The sequence below is a fragment of the Dufourea novaeangliae genome, unplaced genomic scaffold (assembly GCF_001272555.1).
Source record: "Dufourea novaeangliae isolate 0120121106 unplaced genomic scaffold, ASM127255v1 scaffold54, whole genome shotgun sequence".
Taxonomy (NCBI): domain Eukaryota; kingdom Metazoa; phylum Arthropoda; class Insecta; order Hymenoptera; family Halictidae; genus Dufourea; species Dufourea novaeangliae.
Window position 1 is genome coordinate 171,286 of NW_015373944.1, and position 22,713 is coordinate 193,998.

General features: G+C 41.1%; 1 protein-coding gene across 1 annotated transcript in view; it reads left to right on the forward strand.

Moving 5' to 3' along the window:
- LOC107185995 overlaps positions 1 to 20,179 on the forward strand; it is a 41,804-nt gene extending 21,625 nt beyond the window's left edge. Inside the window, exons 2-5 of the mRNA XM_015573782.1 lie at positions 16,863 to 17,006; positions 18,058 to 18,389; positions 18,921 to 19,195; positions 19,486 to 20,179. Coding sequence (XP_015429268.1) covers positions 16,863 to 17,006; positions 18,058 to 18,389; positions 18,921 to 19,195; positions 19,486 to 20,179 — 1,445 coding nt within the window. The remainder of the gene's footprint in view (positions 1 to 16,862; positions 17,007 to 18,057; positions 18,390 to 18,920; positions 19,196 to 19,485) is intronic.
- Positions 20,180 to 22,713: the final 2,534 nt, after the last annotated feature.

Genomic DNA, 22,713 nt, shown 5'->3' on the forward strand with positions numbered 1-22,713 from the left:
CTTTTGCTTTTGCTTCGGTCGGTATGTGCGTCGGCTGGTTCGGTAACGTACGATACTAACACTTAGGTTTGTGATCAGATCGTTCGATAAATATTACATGCCCCCCCCCCCCCCATACCAGTACCGTGAATCTGAAAATCTTCACTTTTTTGTTTAGTAAATGTGTGCGTTGAATGTCCTTTTTCGTTCTTAATTCTTTTGTATGGTGACAAATGCAGTAAATTCTCGGTAAGTATTCGAAGACTCGGCATTGACAAGGAGAGGTCTCTAGGTATAACGCTGACTTTTTAATGAGATTTAACAGAGTGATAGAGGTTGGAATTCTGAAGCGAATGCTATTTGTTTCAGCCGCATATGGCCACTAGTTTATGAAATATTTAATGTTCAGTGCCGAGACGTCTTCTAACACTCATCGAGGATTTACTATAGTCGCCCACGGTTTCAAATATTATAACCATTTAACGACCAATCCCACAATCGACTGGAGGCTGTAGTTCCCATTAAAAAATGTGATAAAACAACATTTTCTATTATCCCAACGTTATTGATTGGTCGGGATTTTTCGTTAATATCTCATTAACAAAGTCTCGGATAAGATTTTTCCTAAGGAAAAACTTGTTGCAAATCACCTCACGAGTGACCCATTTCAGGGACCTACAACACTTTTGTTACACCCTGTATTCTATGCAATAGCAATGCTCTCTTTCTCTCTCCTTCATTCTTTCTGAAGAACAATCGTTTCCGGTGAAGCTGGCGGTGGGCAATCGTTACCAGCCACGGCTAATAGAACGTCTGGTATGTCCAGGCGGGTATTGTTACTGCCTAACCGGCGCACTTTGTTCCCTTTCGAAGGAATGCACAGTCCGCGCGCGCGCGTGTTGCACCCTTCTTGACGTTGCAACACGATGCAACTCTCCGCCTGGGTCCTCGTGACCGGTTTGCTCGAAAGGATCGTGTGGCGTATTCTCCTGGTTTACCGACATAACCTTGCGATCACCCGGCGAACAGAGAGCGAACTCGCGAGAATGGCCGGGGTTACGATTTCAAGGCTGGGGGAATGCTTGCCGCGCTCCAGGCGGGGCAGGGGAGCGAGGGAACCTCAGGGATTGTCGAGGATTCTACGAAAACGAATGTTCTGTTCAGGGGGGTGGGGGCATCGTTTCTTCTTTTAAAGAAACGAGAATATTTTTAGTATTCGGTACACCTGGGTCTTTTTTAAGGTGGTTCCCGCAAATTTTTAATAATTATAAATTTAGTTGAAAATTTAACAGTACATTCTTAAAGGTTCAACTTTCGATTACAACTTAAAAAGCAAAGTATCAAAAGTTAAAAGATCAAAGTATGTACACTTAGGTTTCAATGCGTTTGGTAGTATTTACTACGAATGTCTGCAATGAGCGTCAACGTCGCTTGTTTTCCTTAGGTTTGTTCGACGAACTTTCCAAGTTTTCCTTAAAAATTAAAAGCAATTGAATTTTTTTAGAACACTGAAAAAAATTTTGTTTTTTCCACTGATTTGTAATTGTTCTTCCATTTAACTATTTTGAAGTAGTTTAAACTATTAATCATTCAAATTAAATTGGTAACATTGATACAAAGTATAAAGCGCCAAATGGAGCCCCAGTTAAATACGACATCAAACATGGAAGCTGCCTTAAACGATCAGGAAATAACGTGAGTAGTAAATGGCATTTACTGTTAAATAAAAATATCACAGGTCGTGAATTCTTCAACGGGAATTTCTTTTAAATACCAGTCCTGGGAACGATACTGCTTAATAGGTTAAATGCAGCAAATAAGTAAGACGGTGATGCCATTTTGTTACTTTTACGTTCGCGAACGTAAGATTATGCATTTCATTAAAACAGCCTATTACGGTCTATTTACGCGAATGCATCGGGACAGAAACAAGGAAAAATTACAAAGATCGGTCGAAGAAGGACATAGTCGTGCGCTCTGTTATCTGCTCTCTTCTATTACATGGCTGTTGGACATCGAAAAAGAACGGCGATCGGACTTCAAAAGGGAAATTGGCGCGCGGCCATTACCCAGCGATCTATGCATTCGAGCGATCACGCAGAACGAATCACCCTGTCAGAATGTCAGAGGATCAACCGGTCCGGAACACTGCGAATCCGTCGAAGAGTTGCATAACATCGATGAAATATCACACAGTAAATCGGTGACTGCATAAAAGAGAGATAGAGAGAGAAAGCACAGTAATGAAAAATGGTAAATTCTGGTCGTCCGTTAGGGAAAAAGAAATTTTATTAAATATGAGACTGCTGCGGTTAATAAATGGTTATCGACTCTGCTATAATTGCGGCGAGTGTGGTAATTTCGTGAATTATTTTTATAGCGTAATAAAAATTGGACTTTGTAGGTTTAACGTGAACTGTAGTCGTTAGAATTTTAGTATCCATATCTAAACTATACAGTGAGTCATAGTATTGGTATCCTTGCAATTCTTGAATTCGAATGACTAATAATTCGTTAATTATATATAGTCTGAAATGTTTATCAATAGGGATATTTAGTGCAATAACTAAGCTTTCGAATGATGCGTTGTTTATTGAAAAATAACAATTCATAGTAATATAAATGAAGCTCACAGAAGTATTCGTACTCATACCAGTTTTATCCTTGTGGAATAGAAATATTTGTAAATATTTATAAACTTCCTGTGGCCCCTTAAATTGTACGAATTGGAATACTTTTATGAGATTAAATTTTCGATGATTTGCTTAAGTTTCTACATATCTTGCCGATATCGATTTATCCCTAGATATCGATACTTTTTTTCAATACAATTTATGAGTAAAAGTATCGATACCTTGCCGGTATCGGTTTATTCCAACGTGTGGGATGGTGAGAATACGCGGTTCGGAGATTAGTCACTAGACATCGCTGTCTGGCCAGGCCCCGGAAGAAATCGAGAGTGGCTCGACAGGAAAGCTGGGACAAGGTCGTAATCCCGAGGTTGGAAAGGGGAGAAAGCATTTAATTGAATCCCGCTGAGACGACGGTCCTCACCCAGAGTTCGCGAAAGTGTCTGAGGCCAGGGGTCGGGGTTACATAAGCGAAACGGTCCCGATTACCTCCAGGGACTATACGGGCCGAGGATCGATTTGATTTTTTTTTATTGTTTTATTTTCAAGCGGTGCGGGCCACTTTTTTTACGGCTTACGATCGGATTTACGAGCATCGTGAAGTACACCCGGGATAGAGGCTGGCGCGCGCAACGATCTCGAAGATAGAAAGTCGCGATTACAGCCCACGATCCGTGATATATAATTCGATGTTTATTAGAACAAGCCGATCGTGAGCTTGATTAATGGACCTCAGCCGAATAAAATCAGCTCTGGCGGCCGGGAGGGCGCGTCCGTTGTTACCGGTGCCACGTGTGTTGCGAAATCGGTTATCGATCGAGAAATGATTTAGATGGCGATTTACGGCGCACAGTGGTACATAATGACTTACTTCTTTTTTTGTCAAATCAGTCTACAGGTCATAATCTTTGAGTAAATTCGAAGACCTTCTTTCTTCTTTTCAGTCAGTTGTAGTAGAAATATAATAAATAGCTTAAAGAAATATAGAAAAAAAAGAAAAAATTTAATAAGTAATACAAAATTAAAAAAGAAACCTGTACATTTAAAGGAAAAAAAAATTAATTTTCCAGAATTCACACCATCGATGCAGATCGATAGAGAATTTCATTACGAAGAATTTACAAAAAAAGTGCTTCGAATTTACTAAAAAATTACGACTTATAAAGTGATTTGAAAAAGAACAAGTCATCCCCGTTGACACGGATCCCAAGGACACGTTGACGCGTACTTTTTTTTTCTTGTAAATGACGGTGATAGGCGGGCAATTAATCAATGAACGTGTGTTAGGTGACGGTTAGGTACTAGACTGAATAGAGAATGTCAAGTATAGAATTTTCGGCAGATTACAAATGTTTCTCGGTGTTCTTGTGGATCATTGTTCCTATGTTCAGTGAACGGACCCACGACCAACAGGAACTTGACAAAATAGATTGTGTCGATTCATTTGCAAATTCATCAAGCCTACAGCGTGCCGGTGAATTCTAGCGTTAAATAGAGAGGTGTGAATGACCGTGGCACGTAGATTGCGTGGGATTAACAAACATACTGGGTGAACTGTGTTTCTGTGAATGAATACGTGTACCGTGATCTATGCGCCAGGCAGATTATACAGGGTGTTCCGCTTAAAACAGGCCACCTAATATCTTCTCTATCTGTTATCATACAAGAAATATTTTTTACGTGATTTAAATGGTTTCCAGAGACGAATCGTGAGACACACATATATAGAGACGACACACAGAGACGATGGTGGAGAAAATTATATAAGTGAATTGAACATTTTTAGAGGAAATGTTTTATAAGTAAATTTAACATTTTTAGAGTTTATGGTCTTTCAAGGTTATACTATTATACATGGATAAATGCATAATAATGTTAGCTATAACATACAACAGAAAAAATGATGTTCATATACGTAAAATAACATGGGTGAGCTTGAAAAAACCATTAAAAAATGACACTTGTATAGATTTTGATAAAAATTTTATTTTTCGCCTTTTTACATTTGTGTGGTGTATACTCAGAAGAACGTTCCACGTGAAATGAATGAAATCTAACCACATGTGGAATAATGCAAGTTTGGAGCGCATCGTGATCGTTGCCTTGAAACTATCACAAGTGTCGTAGGTACCCATCGCTAATAGGAACTCGTTTCACGTTGAACGGTGTCTTCCGTGTGCATAACCGTTGCGGTGGAACCAGCGTGTTATGGTTGAAAAACGAGTCAGCTATTTCAGCCTGTAATTATGACGTGGAACTATTCAAGCGGGAGTTCGAGAATGACGGAAAACCAATGACGGAGATATACGTGCACACCGAGTGAACGGAATTGCGGATTGCAACGAAATTGCGCATGAACTGCGGCGGCTGTAGCCGAACTAGTGGCCTTCGGATTGATTGATTCGCTTTTAATTAGAGAGAGACTCGGAACCGTTAACGGGGCGGCTACTTCGGGAGAAATAGAAATCACTGTAATGGTCGATTTTGTACAGTTACGACACGACAAATATAGAAAACGGTATATTGGATTTGCTTTTCGAGAAACTCTTTACACGTAGACACGCCATCACTCACTCGCAATCTAAGTATGTACAGGGTGAGTCAATAAGAATCACTATATAAAGTGACGCTTACCTCTTGATTGTATCAGAAAACGTTTTAATAAATTATGTAACATTTGAAGGGACTCATCAGATGGATACAATTTAATTTTTTTTCAGATATCACGGTTACCTTGAGTTTTTTCAAGGTCAATACATGTTTGTTTAATACCACGTTGTTGCCAATATAAGGACGAATTCAACGACCTATAGCATGATTGTATTAAACAAGAGATGCATTGACCTTGACAAAACTCAAGGTCACCTTGATATCTAAAAGAAAAGAAATTGATGTATCGTTTAAAAAATTCAAAGACAACAAAAATTCATCTACACTCTCCAAACAGTGTTGATCGATTATTCGAAACATGAGTTGATCTCATATGTGAGTACACAGACGAATTGGTAATATTTCCAGCATATTTCTTTAACCATTTTATTACGTAATCCATAACCCGCAAATGACGTAATTACGAAATGGAAGGTGAAAACTCTACCGAGTAAGCAAGAGCGAACCGAAAGAAATTGCAAAAAAGTTAATTAGTATGATCGTCCCTCGTTATAATCGGCTGCTACCTCGAAACTCCTGGGCTCGTTACGTATATACCTTGCAAAACAATAATTCCACCTCCCTCCCAACCTCCACCTCCTCTCCCCAAACACGGTAATCCGTTCCAAATCCGCAGTCAGACGCCACAATAAAAGTGCGTTGCTTTATCGCGCGGTTGCGATCCAAGAAAACTGTTTCTCCGTCATGGTTCGTGGACCAGAAACGAGAAGTCCGGTTACTACCTCGTGGAGAGCAACGAATACTTTTCCGGCCGAACAGCTGTCATCGAGCCCGGAGTATCGTTGGAACGCCCACGCGCCGATTGCCAACCGCACAATGGCGCGCGAGTCCAATATAAATAGTTCAATCTGCTTTGCGCGCTCGGGGGGAAACGGAAAGAAGGTTTATGTACTCGCCCCGTGTTTTAGTTCAGCGAAATTTTTCCAACCGGATAATGGCGAAACCAACCGGTTCGGATACCTATACACACGGATGAAAAAGGGGAAATAACTCTCTGCTGGGACAAAGGGTGCGGTGGTATCTAATTGTTTATTTACTGTGCGTGCACAACTGGTCCGTGAAGACGGTTATAAATTTGTTCACGGGAGAAGGTAACGTTGTTAGAGTCAACGTTTTATCGAATTCAAATTTCGTCATCGGTCACACTATCTTTTGATTTATGTTCAGTCAGCAAGTGACATTCGCTGGACTGTGTAGTAATCAAGCGGATTTAATATAATATGATAGCAATTCGTACAGAGAAGAGCAAATCTAGGAATTACTATCTTTTCTTAAGTATTGTATTGGGCTCAGAATAAACTAGGAAACTCGTTGGATCTGATGAAATTTCTGTCTTTTATTGTATTTTACAGACTCCTATAGGCTATAAATGCATAAAATCCGCAGTCTAATGATAATTTAAGTGATTTTGTGACTATTAAACTCGAAATTTAAGTGATAATATTGATAAATATTTATCACAAGAAGATTTTTTTATATCTGTACCTTTTTACAACGTATAGATTGCAGTTTGAAAAATTGGAAAAATGTGATTGATTACATTAGAAAGAAAAAATGCAGATTTATTATTGAATGAACAGTACTTGAAAAAAAAACACTATTTAATCGTTTGCTTATTTTATTAACTTAATTTACTCATTTTTGTGTACGTATAGTATTCATTTACTGGTGCATCCACCCAACTCTTTAACGCCCAAACCTTCAATATCGTTATGTCAAGAAATTGTTGTCAGAAAAAAAACGCTGCATGTTACACATGTTTTCATACTCTCGAAATATTGTCGGTTAAAAATCGAAACACCCATTCGTCTTATTAGCAATGCTTCCTTGTTTTTTTTTTTACGATGTGAGTATATATTTCTTTTACTTTGCATATAATATTTTTCTGCACAAGCCGTTAAACGGGTAAATATAATATAATAGACTGCCGTTTTGTATAACGTTTAATAAATAATCGTTGCAATTCTTAATTTCCCAACGTCTGCGCACGCAACACCATGATATTGTTTACGTAACTCCGGGGCCGCGCGTAATAAATTTCTAAAACGCGCATGGAGCTTATGTTGCTACGACTAACTGGCATTAGAAACCGCGCTGTATAGCAAACGTGAATGTCAGCGATTATGAGAAGCGGGCGCGCGAACCAAATAAAAGTAATGTTTGTTTTTTTTTTTATTAATCGACCATGGTAACTTGGTCCCGTTGCCCGATACCCGGCGCGGGTAAAATTAGAGAAAACTTTATCACCGTAAAATCTGCAATCCAATTTTTTTTGTTCTTTCACGTTCGCCGGTTAATGCATAATAGGAAGTAATAGGAGTTTCTACTTTGGAAAGTGGGACACCGAGTTTAGAATGTTTTCAGCGTGGTTCGCACCGGGGCCATGCTTTTCTGGTATTTTCCTTCCGAATTTTCCGTTGCGGACAATCCTTTCGTATCGTGTATCGTTAAACAAGTTTGCGTGTGATATAACAATTGAGATGTTTTTTTCTGCAGTAGGGTGGATGCACCAGTAAATATACATTGTACGTAAAAACGAGTAAATTAAGTTATTAAAATAAGCAAATGTATAAATTTTGATTTTTTCTCAATTCCTTGTTTCATATTCAAATAATTTTCACTCCATTAGTTATAAATGTTTTTTTATTTAATACAGTTCATTCACTGGTGAAATATTTTTAATTTAATTGATTATACTTTTCCAATTTTTCAAATTGAAATCTGTATGGTATAAAATAGTATAGATATTAGAACATCTAATTTTCGTGCGTCAAATATTTATTAATGTTAGTATCGTTTAAAATCTGTTAAGTGTTCGTTCATTGGTCCGTTTACCCTACCTTGTGGCAACATTTTACATGACCTAGGATATATTGATGTGATTATGTTTGAAATTCATAAGTGCATTGCGAATTTTACGCATTTATAGAACATCGAGCATTGTGAAATACAATTAAAGACAAAAATTAGGAAAGAATTGTCTACGTTTCTTACTATTTCGTTGAATATTACTTCGAGAAATAACATCTTCCATAAAAATCCCTGGTCTAACCGTAAGCATCAGATTTTATTAATTTTCGAGTTCCACTATCGATTTCCCTCGCGAGCGTCAAAACAATTTCGCGGCGCGTCACTTTCGAGATACGAAAGGATAGGGGATAAAAGTCCCATCGTCTCGCCGGCAACATTAATGAACAGACCAGAATCAAGCGAGTCGTTTCCGGCAGACCGTAGGATTTACAACCAGTTTTAGAAAGCCGTGAGCTTACTCTAAAACCACGTTTCAGCAAGTTATCGTTTGAGCCGCGGTAATCGGAGCGTGAAATTCAAGGGGTAAAAAATCGACATTTCATGTCCGTAATAATATAATAAATACAATGGAGTAACGAAACCGCGTCGATCTACATATACCGGTAGGCTCATTTGGCTCGACGTGAAAACTTCTACGGTACAACCGAAACATGCAATTTGATTCTGCACATTGAGGCAAACTGAAAATCTAGCTTTTACATGCAACCCAATGAACCTTTCAGTTTCCGTGAATTTATCCCTATAACTTCTGCGGAAAATAGTTACAGTTACGAACAACAGAGAAACGTTCAATGTTCGATACGTACGTATCGTATTACCTATTTTGAAAAAAAATTATAGTTGATAAATGAAATTTAATGTAAATCTTACATTTAATGGAAGTGTTGTAATATAGACCACCATTGAAGTTCAATCGTATGACTAAACCATACCTCTATAACTAACATATTACATTTGTCAGTTAGCATGCGAAAAAAACTAATTAATCCCACCATGAAAAACTTTTTATAAGAACAAAAACAGCTACTTTTACTTTTTAGCTAAAGTAAACATGACAATCACACCAGTTCTACCTTGTGGTGTTAGAGGACAATAATTTTTGTGTTTATTTTTTCCTCACTAAGGTTTTTTTACTCAGTACAGTGTAGCCTATGTAGCATATAAATATTGAATGGTTTTTTTTAAACACCCAGTCTATTATTAAAAAAAAAAATTGTATTCAATCCCTTGACAACCACGCCTCTCTCTAGTCCGCGCCAACAAATCCGTCCAGACTTCCTGGTCCCACAGTTATTGTGAAGAAAAAAATATAGAAAAGAAAAATCGCCTTTCACGCTGGCGATGTTACGTCGTTACGCGACGATACTCATTCCGGGCGGCAGGAGTTTGGGAAAGAAGGGAATGGTGGGTAACCGTCTTTACAATACCGTTCGAAACGCTCCTCGCTGGAATATGTGTATGTGTAGTTGTAGTCGCGGAAGTTTCCTCCATAGCGTAATGCATTTATCCCGTGGCAACACCGGTTGATTATACACACCAAAGCCTGAGAACGAGCCTAGGCAAAGGAAGTGTGTATCTTATGAAAAGTTACAACGCACACACACAGAAACACATACATATACGCCTGGAAAGTTCTCGTCACGTGGAAATACTTGCACGGTGATCATTCTTTCGATAGGTAATTGAAACACACGGAGCGGAAGACATCTCGGCTGCGTTCCATCCGCTGATAGAACTGAACTTTCTACCGTAATATTCTAATAATACGAGACAGCGGTGATTTAGATTGTTCTCAGACGCGCAGTCTTATCGGCGCGATAAAGATTGCCGTTGAAAACGACGAGGCGGGGTTCTTCTAAACGCGGGGACTGCGCTCTGAGTGTTCGAAATACAGTGAATCCTCGATGAGCGTTCGAAGGGACTGTACACTGGACATTAAATATTTCGTAAACTAATGGACATATGTGGCTGAAACAAATATCATTGGTTTCAGAATTTCGAAGTCTATCACTGTGCTAAACTTCATTGAAAAGTCAAGGTTACACCTGAGGACCTCTCCTTGTCAGCGTCCGAAGAGCCTTCAAACACGAAATTATTAAATTTTTGTTAGTTCTAATAATAATTAAAGTAGATGAAAAGGTAAAATGAATTTTGTTTATGGTTGGTATATATATATATAGGGTGTCTCATTTAAATCGACAATATTAAAAAATGTTTTTAAAAAAAGTTAAATAGTATCAGGAGGCACACTTTCTAATGCAACATTTTTTCTATATGGATGCGTAGGGGTCATATGAAGATGAAATTTAATTTTCTAAATGAAATCGTACATTTTTTTATACATAAATCCGCCATAAGAGACTGAATACTTTATGGTGAGAATAACGATTACTATCAAGTAGTGCATTCAAAAATATAGATTCCATTAAAAAAAAGCAAAGTTTACCTTCATACGATCTCTGCGTCCACATAGAAAAAAGGTACATCAGAAAGTGTGCCCTCCTGATGTCGTTTAACTTTTATCCGAAACATTTTTTAATATCGTCAATATTTTCGGAATTATTCACGTGGGTCGATTGAAATAGGACGTTCTGTATATGAAACACTGATCGAACAGACTTTTCGTTATTTCACCTACTAATCGCAATAAATTATAATTTGCTAACGGTTCTTCAATGTGTATTTTGCACCCCATTCATCTAGTAGTGAAAAATACTATTGCGGTGTCATTTATTTCCGTAAGGTCAGGATATGGAAATTTTAAAGGATTGGTATATTTATTGACAGGCACTGTAGTGTACCACTTTGGTACAGAAGGGTTAAAGGGCGTTCTCCACTCGTCAAAAATACGCTGCGCAGGAGGGCTCGAGACGAAAGTAGCGGGACAAGGTTTTCCCCCGACACTTTCTCAATGCCGGCTACCGCGAAATTGCACGGTTCTTTATGGTCCTCCCCCACCACCACCCCGATTTGCAAAAACCATTAATTCTCAAGGATCCACGCGGATACATGTAACAAGCAAGCGGCGCGTCTTAAAAGCGAGAAAAGAAGAAGGCGAGGGCCGTTCTTTTCAAGGGGCCATGGCTATATGCCCGGCGGTGATGATCGTTATTTATTGTGATCCCCGGTTATGGGACGAAAAGGAGAATGGGATTTGCATTCGAGATTGCGGGGGTCTTTGTGAATTGGGGACCGGTCATATCGAACGAAGGCTGGACTTACGTAACCTGAAACGTCGAAACGGTGGTCAGGGATCGGTAATCTCCGTTGACGCTTTCCATTTTTATGTCTGGACACCAAAGCCAGAGTGTATTAACATTAGAACTACCAGACCCGTTAAAGTGACGGAATTTACATCTGTTATTTTACAATTACTAAAATTAGTAAGGTGCCTGCGTGGGTTTCATATTATATGTATATTTTACATTACATAGCACAATGCTATACTGTATTATATACTATAAATATTGACGGATTCTGCAATTTAATTTAGCATACATTCATAAAATCCGCAGTCTAATAATATCGTTTTGTAGTGCCCGTTTTGAGAAACAAAAACAAATACTTCACCGTTAGCTAATAAAACAAGGTGCAAATTTTAAGAAAATATACTTTCCGTATTTTTATACGCTCTCCCAGAAAACACGCGTCATTTGGAAACATAACAAGTTATATATTTATTAAGAAGAAAATATTGAAGATTCTTAAATTTATTTTTATCACTAATTTAAATAACAAATCATTTTATTTCATCCGTTACTTAGAACATACAATATGAATACATACTTAGGATAGTTTAGAAATTTCGTTCCCCAAATGGGCAATTGAAATATCATCCGACTGTGAAAGCACGTCAGTTTCGATTTCTAACTACACTTCCTGCTCTTTTCTTTTTTTAACACGACTGTCCAAAGTAGCATCCAATTCACGGTTATGCGCATAGTAAATGCGTGCGTTAACGCGAGGGCGCACACACCCTGGGCCGCTTGTTACGCAGCGTGAAAGTTGCCGAGCGGAATTCATTCTTGCTCCAAGCCTGCCCTGACCTCCGAGATAATGAGTGTGATCTGAATAGCCTGGATCGGTTGTGTATTTGGCAACGTGTTCACCTAATGAGTATCGGTATATATACCTATATATATATATACCCCCAATTTCTTTTCGTTTCGCGCTCAGCGACCGATTAGCATACGACTCCACGTGCTCCTCTCTTGCGTAATTCTGGCCAGAGTGTAATTGGTTACCATCTGTGCGTGTGTGTATGTGTGTATGCATGTGAAAGGTTAGCGATACCATCGCGTCGACGAAGTTCCACATGGACTGCCATTGTGCTGAATATTCTACATTGAGAAAGAAACTGTGAACTTTTTTTGCTTAGAGGGCATCGTTGTTTTAATTAACAGAGGGTGTAGCGAAAATCTTGATAGAAAGGGAGGTGATTCTGTTGGATGTACTAACAGGTAGTCCGCTATCTTCACTTCATCGTCACTACAATACTGCCCCAGTTACATGCTGCCAATAGTGTGATTATTTTAAATAATGTGTAGAGAAATGCCTCCTACTACTTCGTAAATTTATTTCAAGTACCGAAATAAATGTTAAATCGAATGTTAATTTGGCATAAATTTCAATAATTCCTGAGACCAAGTGATCGAAGGCTCTTCTCTGACATTGCTTTTTCCCCCAGCGGAAGCCGAGTTTGCTCGTGAGGGTATATCTTTGCTTTTAACCATTTTTAGTTCGGAACATGTATTCTGCTCTGCTAATGGTAATTGACGAGTTGTACATATTTGTACATATTTCGGATTATGAGCAATTCGGATATTAAATATTATTTTTTAACTTATTCCTAAAGCAAAAAGAATTATTTGAAATCATCAGAAAATAAAATAACATGTTATTTGAAATAATATTTCAAATAATATCATTTCAAAAGTGCCCAAGTCTGGGTGCAACGACGATCATTCTCGCTCCATTTCTACACGATCACGGCTTCGATTTCCATACAGCCGTGTATCTCTTCTTGGTTAGCATTCGGTCGACTCGTGATTCGGAGTAGTTCCGTATGCTGGAGGTAAACGTTGGACGGTTGCTCTACGTTCGACCAGAAGCCGAAACACAAGGGAGACGTGCCTGTTCACTGTGCATTGTTCTCCGCGTTCACAGGGCGCAGGTTAATCGAATATTAATGGCGAAACAGTATACCAAGGTAGCTGTAATAGAACAGACGATGCATTAATGTATTACATAGTACAGGGGCTACTTTTACTATCTGGACATGGATGCTGCAGCCAGCTGGTTCTCTTGGTGAAGTGTCTATGGAACATTCACGACTTCTGATCATGTATGTATTAGGTTGGTCAAAAGAATAATGTCGATTTTCTGCAGTAGATGATACTTTTTTTCATTATTTTTCTATACAAAGCACCGCTCCTAACCAATATTATTTTTGTGGGCCAACCAAATACGAAGTTCGTTTCTTCGAGGATTCAAAGTTCATTTCGACGGATAGAGTCTTAAAGACGTAAATTCTGTAAAAGTTGTTCTATCGAAGCTATAAGATCGAATACCTCGAAACTTTAAGTGTATCAACAATTCCAAGACACACCATATCAGAATATATTATTTGACTTTTCAAGAAAGTGTATAATGAAATCGAATAATAATATTTAAAGATTTATTTAACATAATGGTGAATAATCATTAATGAAATAGTAAAGGATGGTATTTCAGTTTATTATTATAATTGACGTATTTTTTACCTACACAACAAATACAAATCAATAAGACAGAACAATCATTTTATTTCTAGTCCAGAGGGTTCGAACAATCGACGATTTCATTTCGGGAATAACGAATAATACCACAAACATTCAGAACAGTTCCATATCAGAGTTTTCTTGTGTTCTCTGCCAAAGTGTCGCGAGAATTAACTGGCCTATCGTACAGAAACGACAAGGAAAGCTCGCCAAACTGCGGTTAACGTAAGTACGATCCACCGCAACCGGTCGCTCAGGGGGGCGGTGACTCGAAGCCACCTCTTTGTCTTGGAAAACGAGATTGTAATTTAATCTAGCCGTGCTGGACGGGGTCAATCGGCGATAAATTCAGCGATTCTCATAAAAGCAGGCGGTGCCGGGGTCCGCGATAAAACACACCCACGTTTAACACATTCGCGGAAAGGACGTTTCGCGGAAAGGCGCGATGGAACGATCATTGACACTCGGGCGCATTAGCACCGGTCGTAAATCAATTCAAGATGGCGGTCGATACGATGTAAACCGCTTGCAAATCGATTCACCGATTTATACGCGACGCTGTGTCGCAATGTACGTTACGTGACGCCCGAGAGGACGAGGCTTGTAAATAGGGTTGAAACGATTCAAGTAAATAATTGATATGCTTTCGTTTCGATACCGTGTATTTTCAGTATCGATACTTTCTTTTCGATACCGAGTATTTTCAATATCTGTACTTTCCTTTCGGTGCCGAGTATTTTTAGTATCGATACTTTTGTTTCCATATACATATACTCGGTATCGGATAGAAGTACTCGTATCGAATGGAGTGAGTAGTCGATATGAAAGCTAATGAATGTGATGGTGGTTGTTCTCCAGTCATATTATACATTTTTTTTTCTCTGTTTCACGAATTCATAAATAAATTATGTCGAATACATTTCCGTGTCAGTGTTATTAAATGAATCCGTACGAAACAGCGTGACAGTGAACATGCTAACGATCGTTTCCTTTCCTGCGTGTTCTACTTTCTATGCACTCAGTGATCATATCTAATACGATAATTTAAGTTATTGTTGCAACAGTTATCTGCAAGGAACTGCCTAAATTATTGTGTTTTATTCGAATTGTTCCAAATAGTACATTTATTCCTGAAAAGGCGAAAAGCTTGGAACAGGTGCCTATGTTTGATTACAATCTTGTCCCAATAATGAAAACGTTGGCAGTTGTCGTGTCGACACATTGGCAACCTCATTTTCAGTGGCGTGCATTAGTATGTATTTATTAGTTCCTGAATAACGGCACTTTTTTTTAGCAGATGTGCCAACAGGTAATCCACTATATTTTACCAAATTCAATTCTTCCTGGAAACCAGAAGCCTAGGGCTGTTCCACTGATATTTGTTTTCGTTCTTCACTGTTCGCCTCCATTTTTAAATAGGAAGAGGGTGGAAAGACGTGTTAAATTTAAACTTTATTATTAGTTTTCTTGAGAAGAACCAGTGGGTCACTTATCATCTAATACAGTCCAATTGTTAAAACATCCAGACTGTGTCTGGCTCTGTTTGGACCCAGAATTTCGAGAAGCTTCACGCACCATTTCGGTCTACAAAAATTAATTGAAGCATACAATTGTTTATATTAGTATTTTATCAAAAACTTATTTGAATTTTGAAATAATTCGTACCAAGACACATCAAAAAGACAAGTGAGTGGGAGTCTTATCTGGACCCAACTACCGCCGTCTATTTGATCAACAAAAACGTCCACCTTTCGAGGGTTAAGGGGGGTCTTCCAGTGTAGACGCCTATTTTCAACCATTCATAATCTCCTTATTCAACAAAGATTATTTATATAGTATAGTATAGTCTCAAAATATTATATAATGTCAAAAATGTTAATTTATGTAACAAACGATAATTACTTTTCTCGCGTGATGAGTATACTCGTCATTACATAACAAAAATGGCCATTTCTTCATGATAAGTATACACCGTCATAACGTGTAACATTGGGCGCTGCACCGTTCACGTTTCGTTCAGAAATTCGTAACATGGTGTCGCGATCATGTTAGCAAACTGGGTCGAATTGACATTGCGATCATGGTGGTAAGAAACGTATCGGCCTGGCGAAGGGCTGGTTTAATAAGGGCCGTGCGCGCGCTCGCTGGTACGTGAGTTTATGAAAGGGGACTTGTTTTTCGTCCGTATAGCCGGACCGGGACCGTTTCCACGAGGGCCAACGGTAACGTTTGTCACGTTCGAATATCAGAATGAACACCGGGTGGTGCATAGCACGTTAACGAACCGGCCCCGCGAGAACCGAGACGTGGAATGACGCCGGGGGCCTGACACAGATGCCATCGGTTGCGTGTCCTTCCACGAGAAAGCGAAAATTACGGTGCTGATCGAAACCGGGGATAACTGTATCTTTTTCGGTGGAAGCCCCCTCCACCACCTCCTCCCAGGTCCGAGCCGCTTTTATATTAGGTTGTCTCGCGAGTCATTGCGTTTTTGCGACACCGGCTGACGTTTCGTTCAATGGACGGTACATGCTGGTATGCCAGGGGCATAGTGATCGTCCACTGAACGATCTGGGTTGTGTGTGTTTGGAAACATTTACCGTTTATTGTTGTGCTATATCTAATGTTTTAATGGGTCATTTTATATTAGTCTTTAGATTACCATGTTACGAATCGATTTTTCTTTATTGATCTTGTGTGCGTCGACTCGGATTGGTCATTGGCGGGAAATTTTTGACTGTTTTCGACGAAGTTGTTACGGATATTTTACAGTGAATCCTCGATGAATGTTCGAAGGCTCTTCGGTACTGAAGATTAAATAGTTCATAAACTGTGGTAAACCTCATTAAAAAGTCAATGTTACACCTGGGGACCTCTGCTTGTCAGAGCCTTTGAGCACTCATCGAGGAATTACTGTATTGTGCGTGCGATCATAGGTAGCGAGATTGTAAATCGATGAAGTTATTGCATTGCATTCGGCTAAAGCTAACGATCGTCGGAAATTTTGTTGCAGGCTGGTTCTCTGTTGTCTCGAACAACAGTGGTACCGGAAGTGCCAGGGTGTACAGAAGAGTGGGAGCTCTGGTCCGAGCCGGTGTCCCGGCGTTTCTGCTCGCGAAACCGCTCAGAGCTTACACGCTGACGCATTCCAAAATGGGTAAGTCCAGTGGATTCTTCTTTTCCCCTTCTATTGGTCCTTGGTATTTAGTCGATTACAACAGAAACCCACTATCGAGTACTCGTACAGAGATTAATAAAAACAGAACTTAGTATTTACTTTCCTTCGATACAAGTAGGTATCGATACTTTTCATGCGATACTACGTAGATATACATTTTTCTTTCGATACAAGTTATGAGTAAACGTATCGATACCCTGACGGTATCGGTTTATCCCTAGTCCATCTGTTCCGTGGATGAGATATTCAACAGTGTGTGATGTCCGTTTGTTACGACTCTACACACGTGTAGAATTGTGGCGAATACAGCATTGTCGCGATGCACGCACACGTCACTCGTCCAAGACATGGCGATGCGTGTTGCGTTAGAAGAGGCGCGTGCACTCACGCACTGGCCCCGCGGTTCGGATTATTCCCTCGGGTAGAGCGACTGGCCGTGACACGAATGTCAATGTGTCTGTTAACGCGGGCTTCGCACAACCGAACACACCGCGGCAGCGGCGACTATTCGTGCGTGTTTAGACGTAGGCGACGTGGGGGCACGTAACGTAATAGGCACGCGGGGCCCGGGTGAAAGCCGTCGGCGCTATTACGATACACACACGGGCGTTATGCCCATTATATGCGCTGCAACGATTACGCTCGGGCGTGAAAGGGGATTTCCATGGACGTTCTGCAGCCGGAGTACTGTGTCCCTCTTGGCGGTGTCGCGTAATTTCGATGGCTCTGATATATCGTCCGATTGTACCGTTAATTTTGGGAATGAGTCTCGAGTATTGCATGCGAGTTCCCCGAAACATCATCGTATAGTGGTTCTCTCCGATCTATGTCATACGGTAAATTATTGATGAGTGTTCAGACGTCATCTCCATCACTGGGGGGGGGGGGGTAAAAAATTAATTTTCGAGGATCTGAAGCATTTCTCCCTATAAGATTATTGTCCTGGCCCGGACTCGAGTTCGGGACGATAATCTAGAGGAGTCTGTATTCTGTTTGTTGTAATTCAGAGTCCTGTGACATTCTGTTACAGAGAACGGAAACCTAAGGGCTCATTACACGAAAACAACGGTCCGGGCGGGTGAGGTTCTGCGGCTCGCCGCGGTCTTCCAGGACACACGAAGGACCCCGGTCTCCAGTGGGATTTCCGGTGTTGTGAGCGCGGTCCCGGAAGGTAAGAGTTCAAGGTCGTCGGAACGGGATCAGTACGCGCAGTGCTTGGACTCCCACGGGCACGAGCTATTCGCGCCGCTTTCCGCGAGGGGAGAGTTCTACGCGACCTGCCAGAGCGGAAGCCTCGACACCGGAAGCGACGCGGTATTGTACAGAGTTCATCAGCTCGCCAGAAGGGATCTTCCTCTGAGGGTAAGCTTGGACCGAATTATTAGTTTGTGCAATACTTTTGTCGGGAAAGAATTTGCGGTAATTATTCAGAATAACGGAGCCATCTCCGATTTCAGTGACCTTGAAATATGTTGTCAAGGTCATCATTCTGAACAACTTTTTCCTGTACATATAATAGTCGGTGTCTTCGGTTTTCGAGATATTCGCAAGAATGTGTTTACCACTATGTGCATCGTATGCGAAGTATTTGTTAAGATTTCCTCTTAAATTAAAAAATAAATAAATTTATCGAAGTTGATGGACATCACTTTAAGCATTCATTAAAATTAATTTTCTGCAAATCAAGAAGAAGTCAAATACTAAATGTGTTCGCGTTGGATGGAACACCCTGTGTTAATCATGGTGATAGTCTTGATTAGTAGAATAATAGTTCATCTTTTAAAAAGCACTGTGAATAATGAAGTAAGTCCGTATCATACCCTAACGAAAGCCTCAAGCGACCTATTTTCAGTTTCGAAACACTAACCAGACAAAGTGGAATCCGATTGGCAGGTACGATTAGTCGCTGGACCCTTGCCGATACCATTACCACGGGATTACAGCGGGCTGATGCAACTGGAGGGCGCAACCAGGGGGCCCATAGTGTTGGGATGTGCGGTACCATTGTTGCCCGAGCGACCTTTACCGAATTCCACCGTCCCGGAACTTCTTGAATTAGTCGCGACAGGACCGACAGCGCCTCGGGTGAAGAGGGCGCGGTTGGGCTGTCCTTCTGAAGCACGGTTGCTAGCGTCGCCGAAGATGCAGCGGTTACTTTCAGCTTGCAGGTAAAAAAGAAAAAGCTTTACCAGACCATTAGTCACGAATAGAAAGTTCTTAGAAAGAAATAGAATCGCGGAGACTTACGTTTTCTGCTAAAATAACACTAACACCTCACCCACATATTTTATCGCTATACCAAGCAAGCACAGCAACCAAAAACCTCCAATCCGTCGCATTTCCAAATGGCAATCCCAACGTTTCATTCTTGTAAGTTTTAATTCTTAACACTTCCATGACGGATCATCGTTTCCACGGTTTCGCTAATCGACCATCCGTGTTCCCATTTCGATCGCAGAAGAGCTTTGGACCAAAGGGCAACGGAACCTCGTGTGGCGCCCCCGAAGCCGCCGGTCAACAACGGTCAGCTGAAGGAGCTCCATCTGAAAGAGATCAAGTCGAAGACCGAGGCGAAACCGATTTTGCAGAGTCTGAAAGAGGGTTTGGAGCACATCAAGAGAACGACAATCCGGGATCGGAGTAACAGCCGAACCGGAGGCAACAATCACAGCTTCCTCGATCGGATTTCGAGGATAGCCCAGGGTGGCAGAAGTAGGAATCCAGCGAAGAAGTCCGCTTCGTTCACGTTCGCGGTTCGCCCGGAGATCGGCATGAGGACCGAGAGATACGCCAGCCTGGAGTCGGAGACGAATCTGTTGCAGGCGACGCAATCGCCTAGGCAACAGGTGCAACGATCGGTGTCCACCAGCGTTTTAGAAGTTCAGACCCAGCAGGACCTGGACCCGCCGTACTCGAAGGTCAGGGACAGCCTGACACCGTTGCCGTCGACCCCGCCGTCGAAGACGGAGGAGATCTACGCGGAGATCTGCGAGACCACGATGATCGTCAATCCTCCCGAGGAAAAACCTCCGCCCGTCGCCAAGAATGGGACCAGGGAGAGGGACAGGGGATACGTCAAGCTGGCGCCGTCCCACTCGGAGATCATCGACGCGAACGGGGACGAGGAGGGGATTTATAACACCGTCTGCTGATCGTCTTTACTCCTGGGATATAGGAAGGCTCGCTGTGTTTGCCGAAAAAGGGACTGGCATTGGGGGAGGACGAAGAAACTTTGTGGATCACAATGATGGTTGGACAGCAATGATTCAACGTGTCTTAGATTTTGGATTTTGTTCAGTGCCGAGGAATTTATGTTCATTTGGACTGAAGACAGACCTCGTAACAGAAACTAAAATGTGACGGACCATTTTAGTTTCCTTGGTGTACCATAGATCCAGATTGAAGCGTAATTGTGACCTAGACTATTCGACGCCTAAACACACGATGAAAAACAAAACCAATCCTTTATTAACACTTACTGTGAATCCTTTTTATTTCGTTAATCCTTTATATCCTTTATTTTTCATTCGCATCCAATCGGCTGAAAATCATAGACAAAATCATCCGGCGACCATTTCATAAACGTAAAACACCGATTTTATGGAGTTACAAAAATGTACACCCAAACTGTCGAGTGGAATGTTTCCTTCAATTCCACCTGGCTTGAAAACCTGCCGCGAATCTACAATACAATCTCCCAACCGTTTCACGGAGGATACGATTTATTTTATCGAACCAACCACGATAAATTCAATCGATTCGTGGTGATCAAACATTCTCTTAGCTTGATCCTCAACGTTTTCGAACCGCGTAAATCGCTGTCTCCGCCGATACCAACTCCAAACAACCCCCACCCCAACCATTTAACGCTGATTCCCCTCCATTAATAATACGACGGCCAATACCGCGAGGCGGATCGAGTCCCTGGAGTCCATTGATGGAGATAACACGCGACTTCCTGGGTCGAACCGGGGGAAGAACCGTTCCTGGGCAGAAACGGCGCTGGCGCGCGATCCACCAACGGAATTTACAACGCCATTCCGCCGAAGAAATTATCCCTCCGGTGGGTGTCTTTTTCTACCCTTTTTCTCCTCCCCCCCACCCCCTTCCCCCCGTTCGTACGGACGAGCGGCGTCGTCCTTCACGGGGAGAGAGAGAGAACCGGGCGGAAGATTTACAAGGCTGTTGACCGGGGGGAAAATGATCGCGTAATTACGGTCCCGTGCGTGTACAGAGGATGTAGCGGGGCCTCGCGTCGGGACGATGCGCGCGACTTCCGGTACCGGGGGAATCCGTGCTCTGCGGGCTGATCGATATTATTAGAACCGGGGCCCCGATCGATCCACCCCGGAGAGCCCCCCTTCGTGCCACACGGACACAGCCGATATGTAAACTGCGAGACGCGTACACACGAGGTATTATCGAAAAGAGAATCGGACAGGGTTTAGCAAAATTTTTATTAAAGGGGTAGTCCTATTTGGAGGAGTTAAAAAATCCATTTTCTTAAAATTGTAGTTTCTTTTATTATAAAACCTTGAATATGAGGTTTCCAAAGTGACATGCTTCGATTATTTGAAATAACGAAGTTGTAACGATTTTAGGAAAACGGTGTACCGCTGCAGGAGTAAACGCGTTTCTCTGAAAACCACGTTTTCCAAATAGGCTGCCACGATATCTCAATAATGAGATAAACAATCTATTTGAGCTTCGACGTACATACAGGGTGTAGCAAAAGTGTCGTAGGTTTCTGAAATGGGTCACTAGTGAGGTGATTTGGAACCATGATTTTAAATTTTTTTCGTTGATTGATAGTTGATAATTTATAGTTAATGAAAAAGAATAACAATAGACGTCCCTGTTTTGTCGTCTAGCGGGAAATTCGTAATGGATTCCTAGATCCAGCCCCGGAACCAGAAGGTTAAAAATTAATCTGACGCTGATACCGAGAAATTTAATTTCGATAGCACCTCGTACGTAGAACAGTGCCCATCGTTTTTTTTGTACATTTGTTAATAATCTGCGTGCCCGATTGTGAACGTTCGCAACATGAGATCTGTAATTTTTTCTTACTGTATAGTTACTATCTGAAAATACACTGATTTGCCAAGCAGTTGCGATATCAACACGTAACCTTCCAGTTCGTGTCACGTGGAATAAGAAAAATTACGGTCTAAATGAAACAACGAGGAACCCGTTGGTTACCAATTGTTTTTCCATCCATTCGATATTGACTATCGATTTGTCAGGGAGTAAAAGACAAATCGAAAATTTCCATATGTTTCGTGTCGTTTAATTTACATTTTACAGGATATATTTCATCGGTGCTATAGAAGTACTGGATGTATGTCGATATTGTCGACATTTCTGTCTAGACTTGATGTTATAAGGTAAGGGGTTAAAACGTCTTGACGATACACACCTGTGGACCTTTCTCGCGGCACACCGGTTGAAAAATCACTGTTCTTAGCACGTTAGATTTCTCCCAGTGGAGAACGTGTCCCGGGACAAAACGGAGGTAAACAGTGCTGTGGAGAATTATTCTACCGCGAAGCCCTGTTCGAACGAATTCCACGGGGCATCCACCGTGAAACAACTGCTTTTCGATGCACGTAGATCGCTAGAGAAAATCACCGGCGGAATGTAAATGAGCATGAACAGTCCGACGGGACCGGAAGTTATCCCCGTC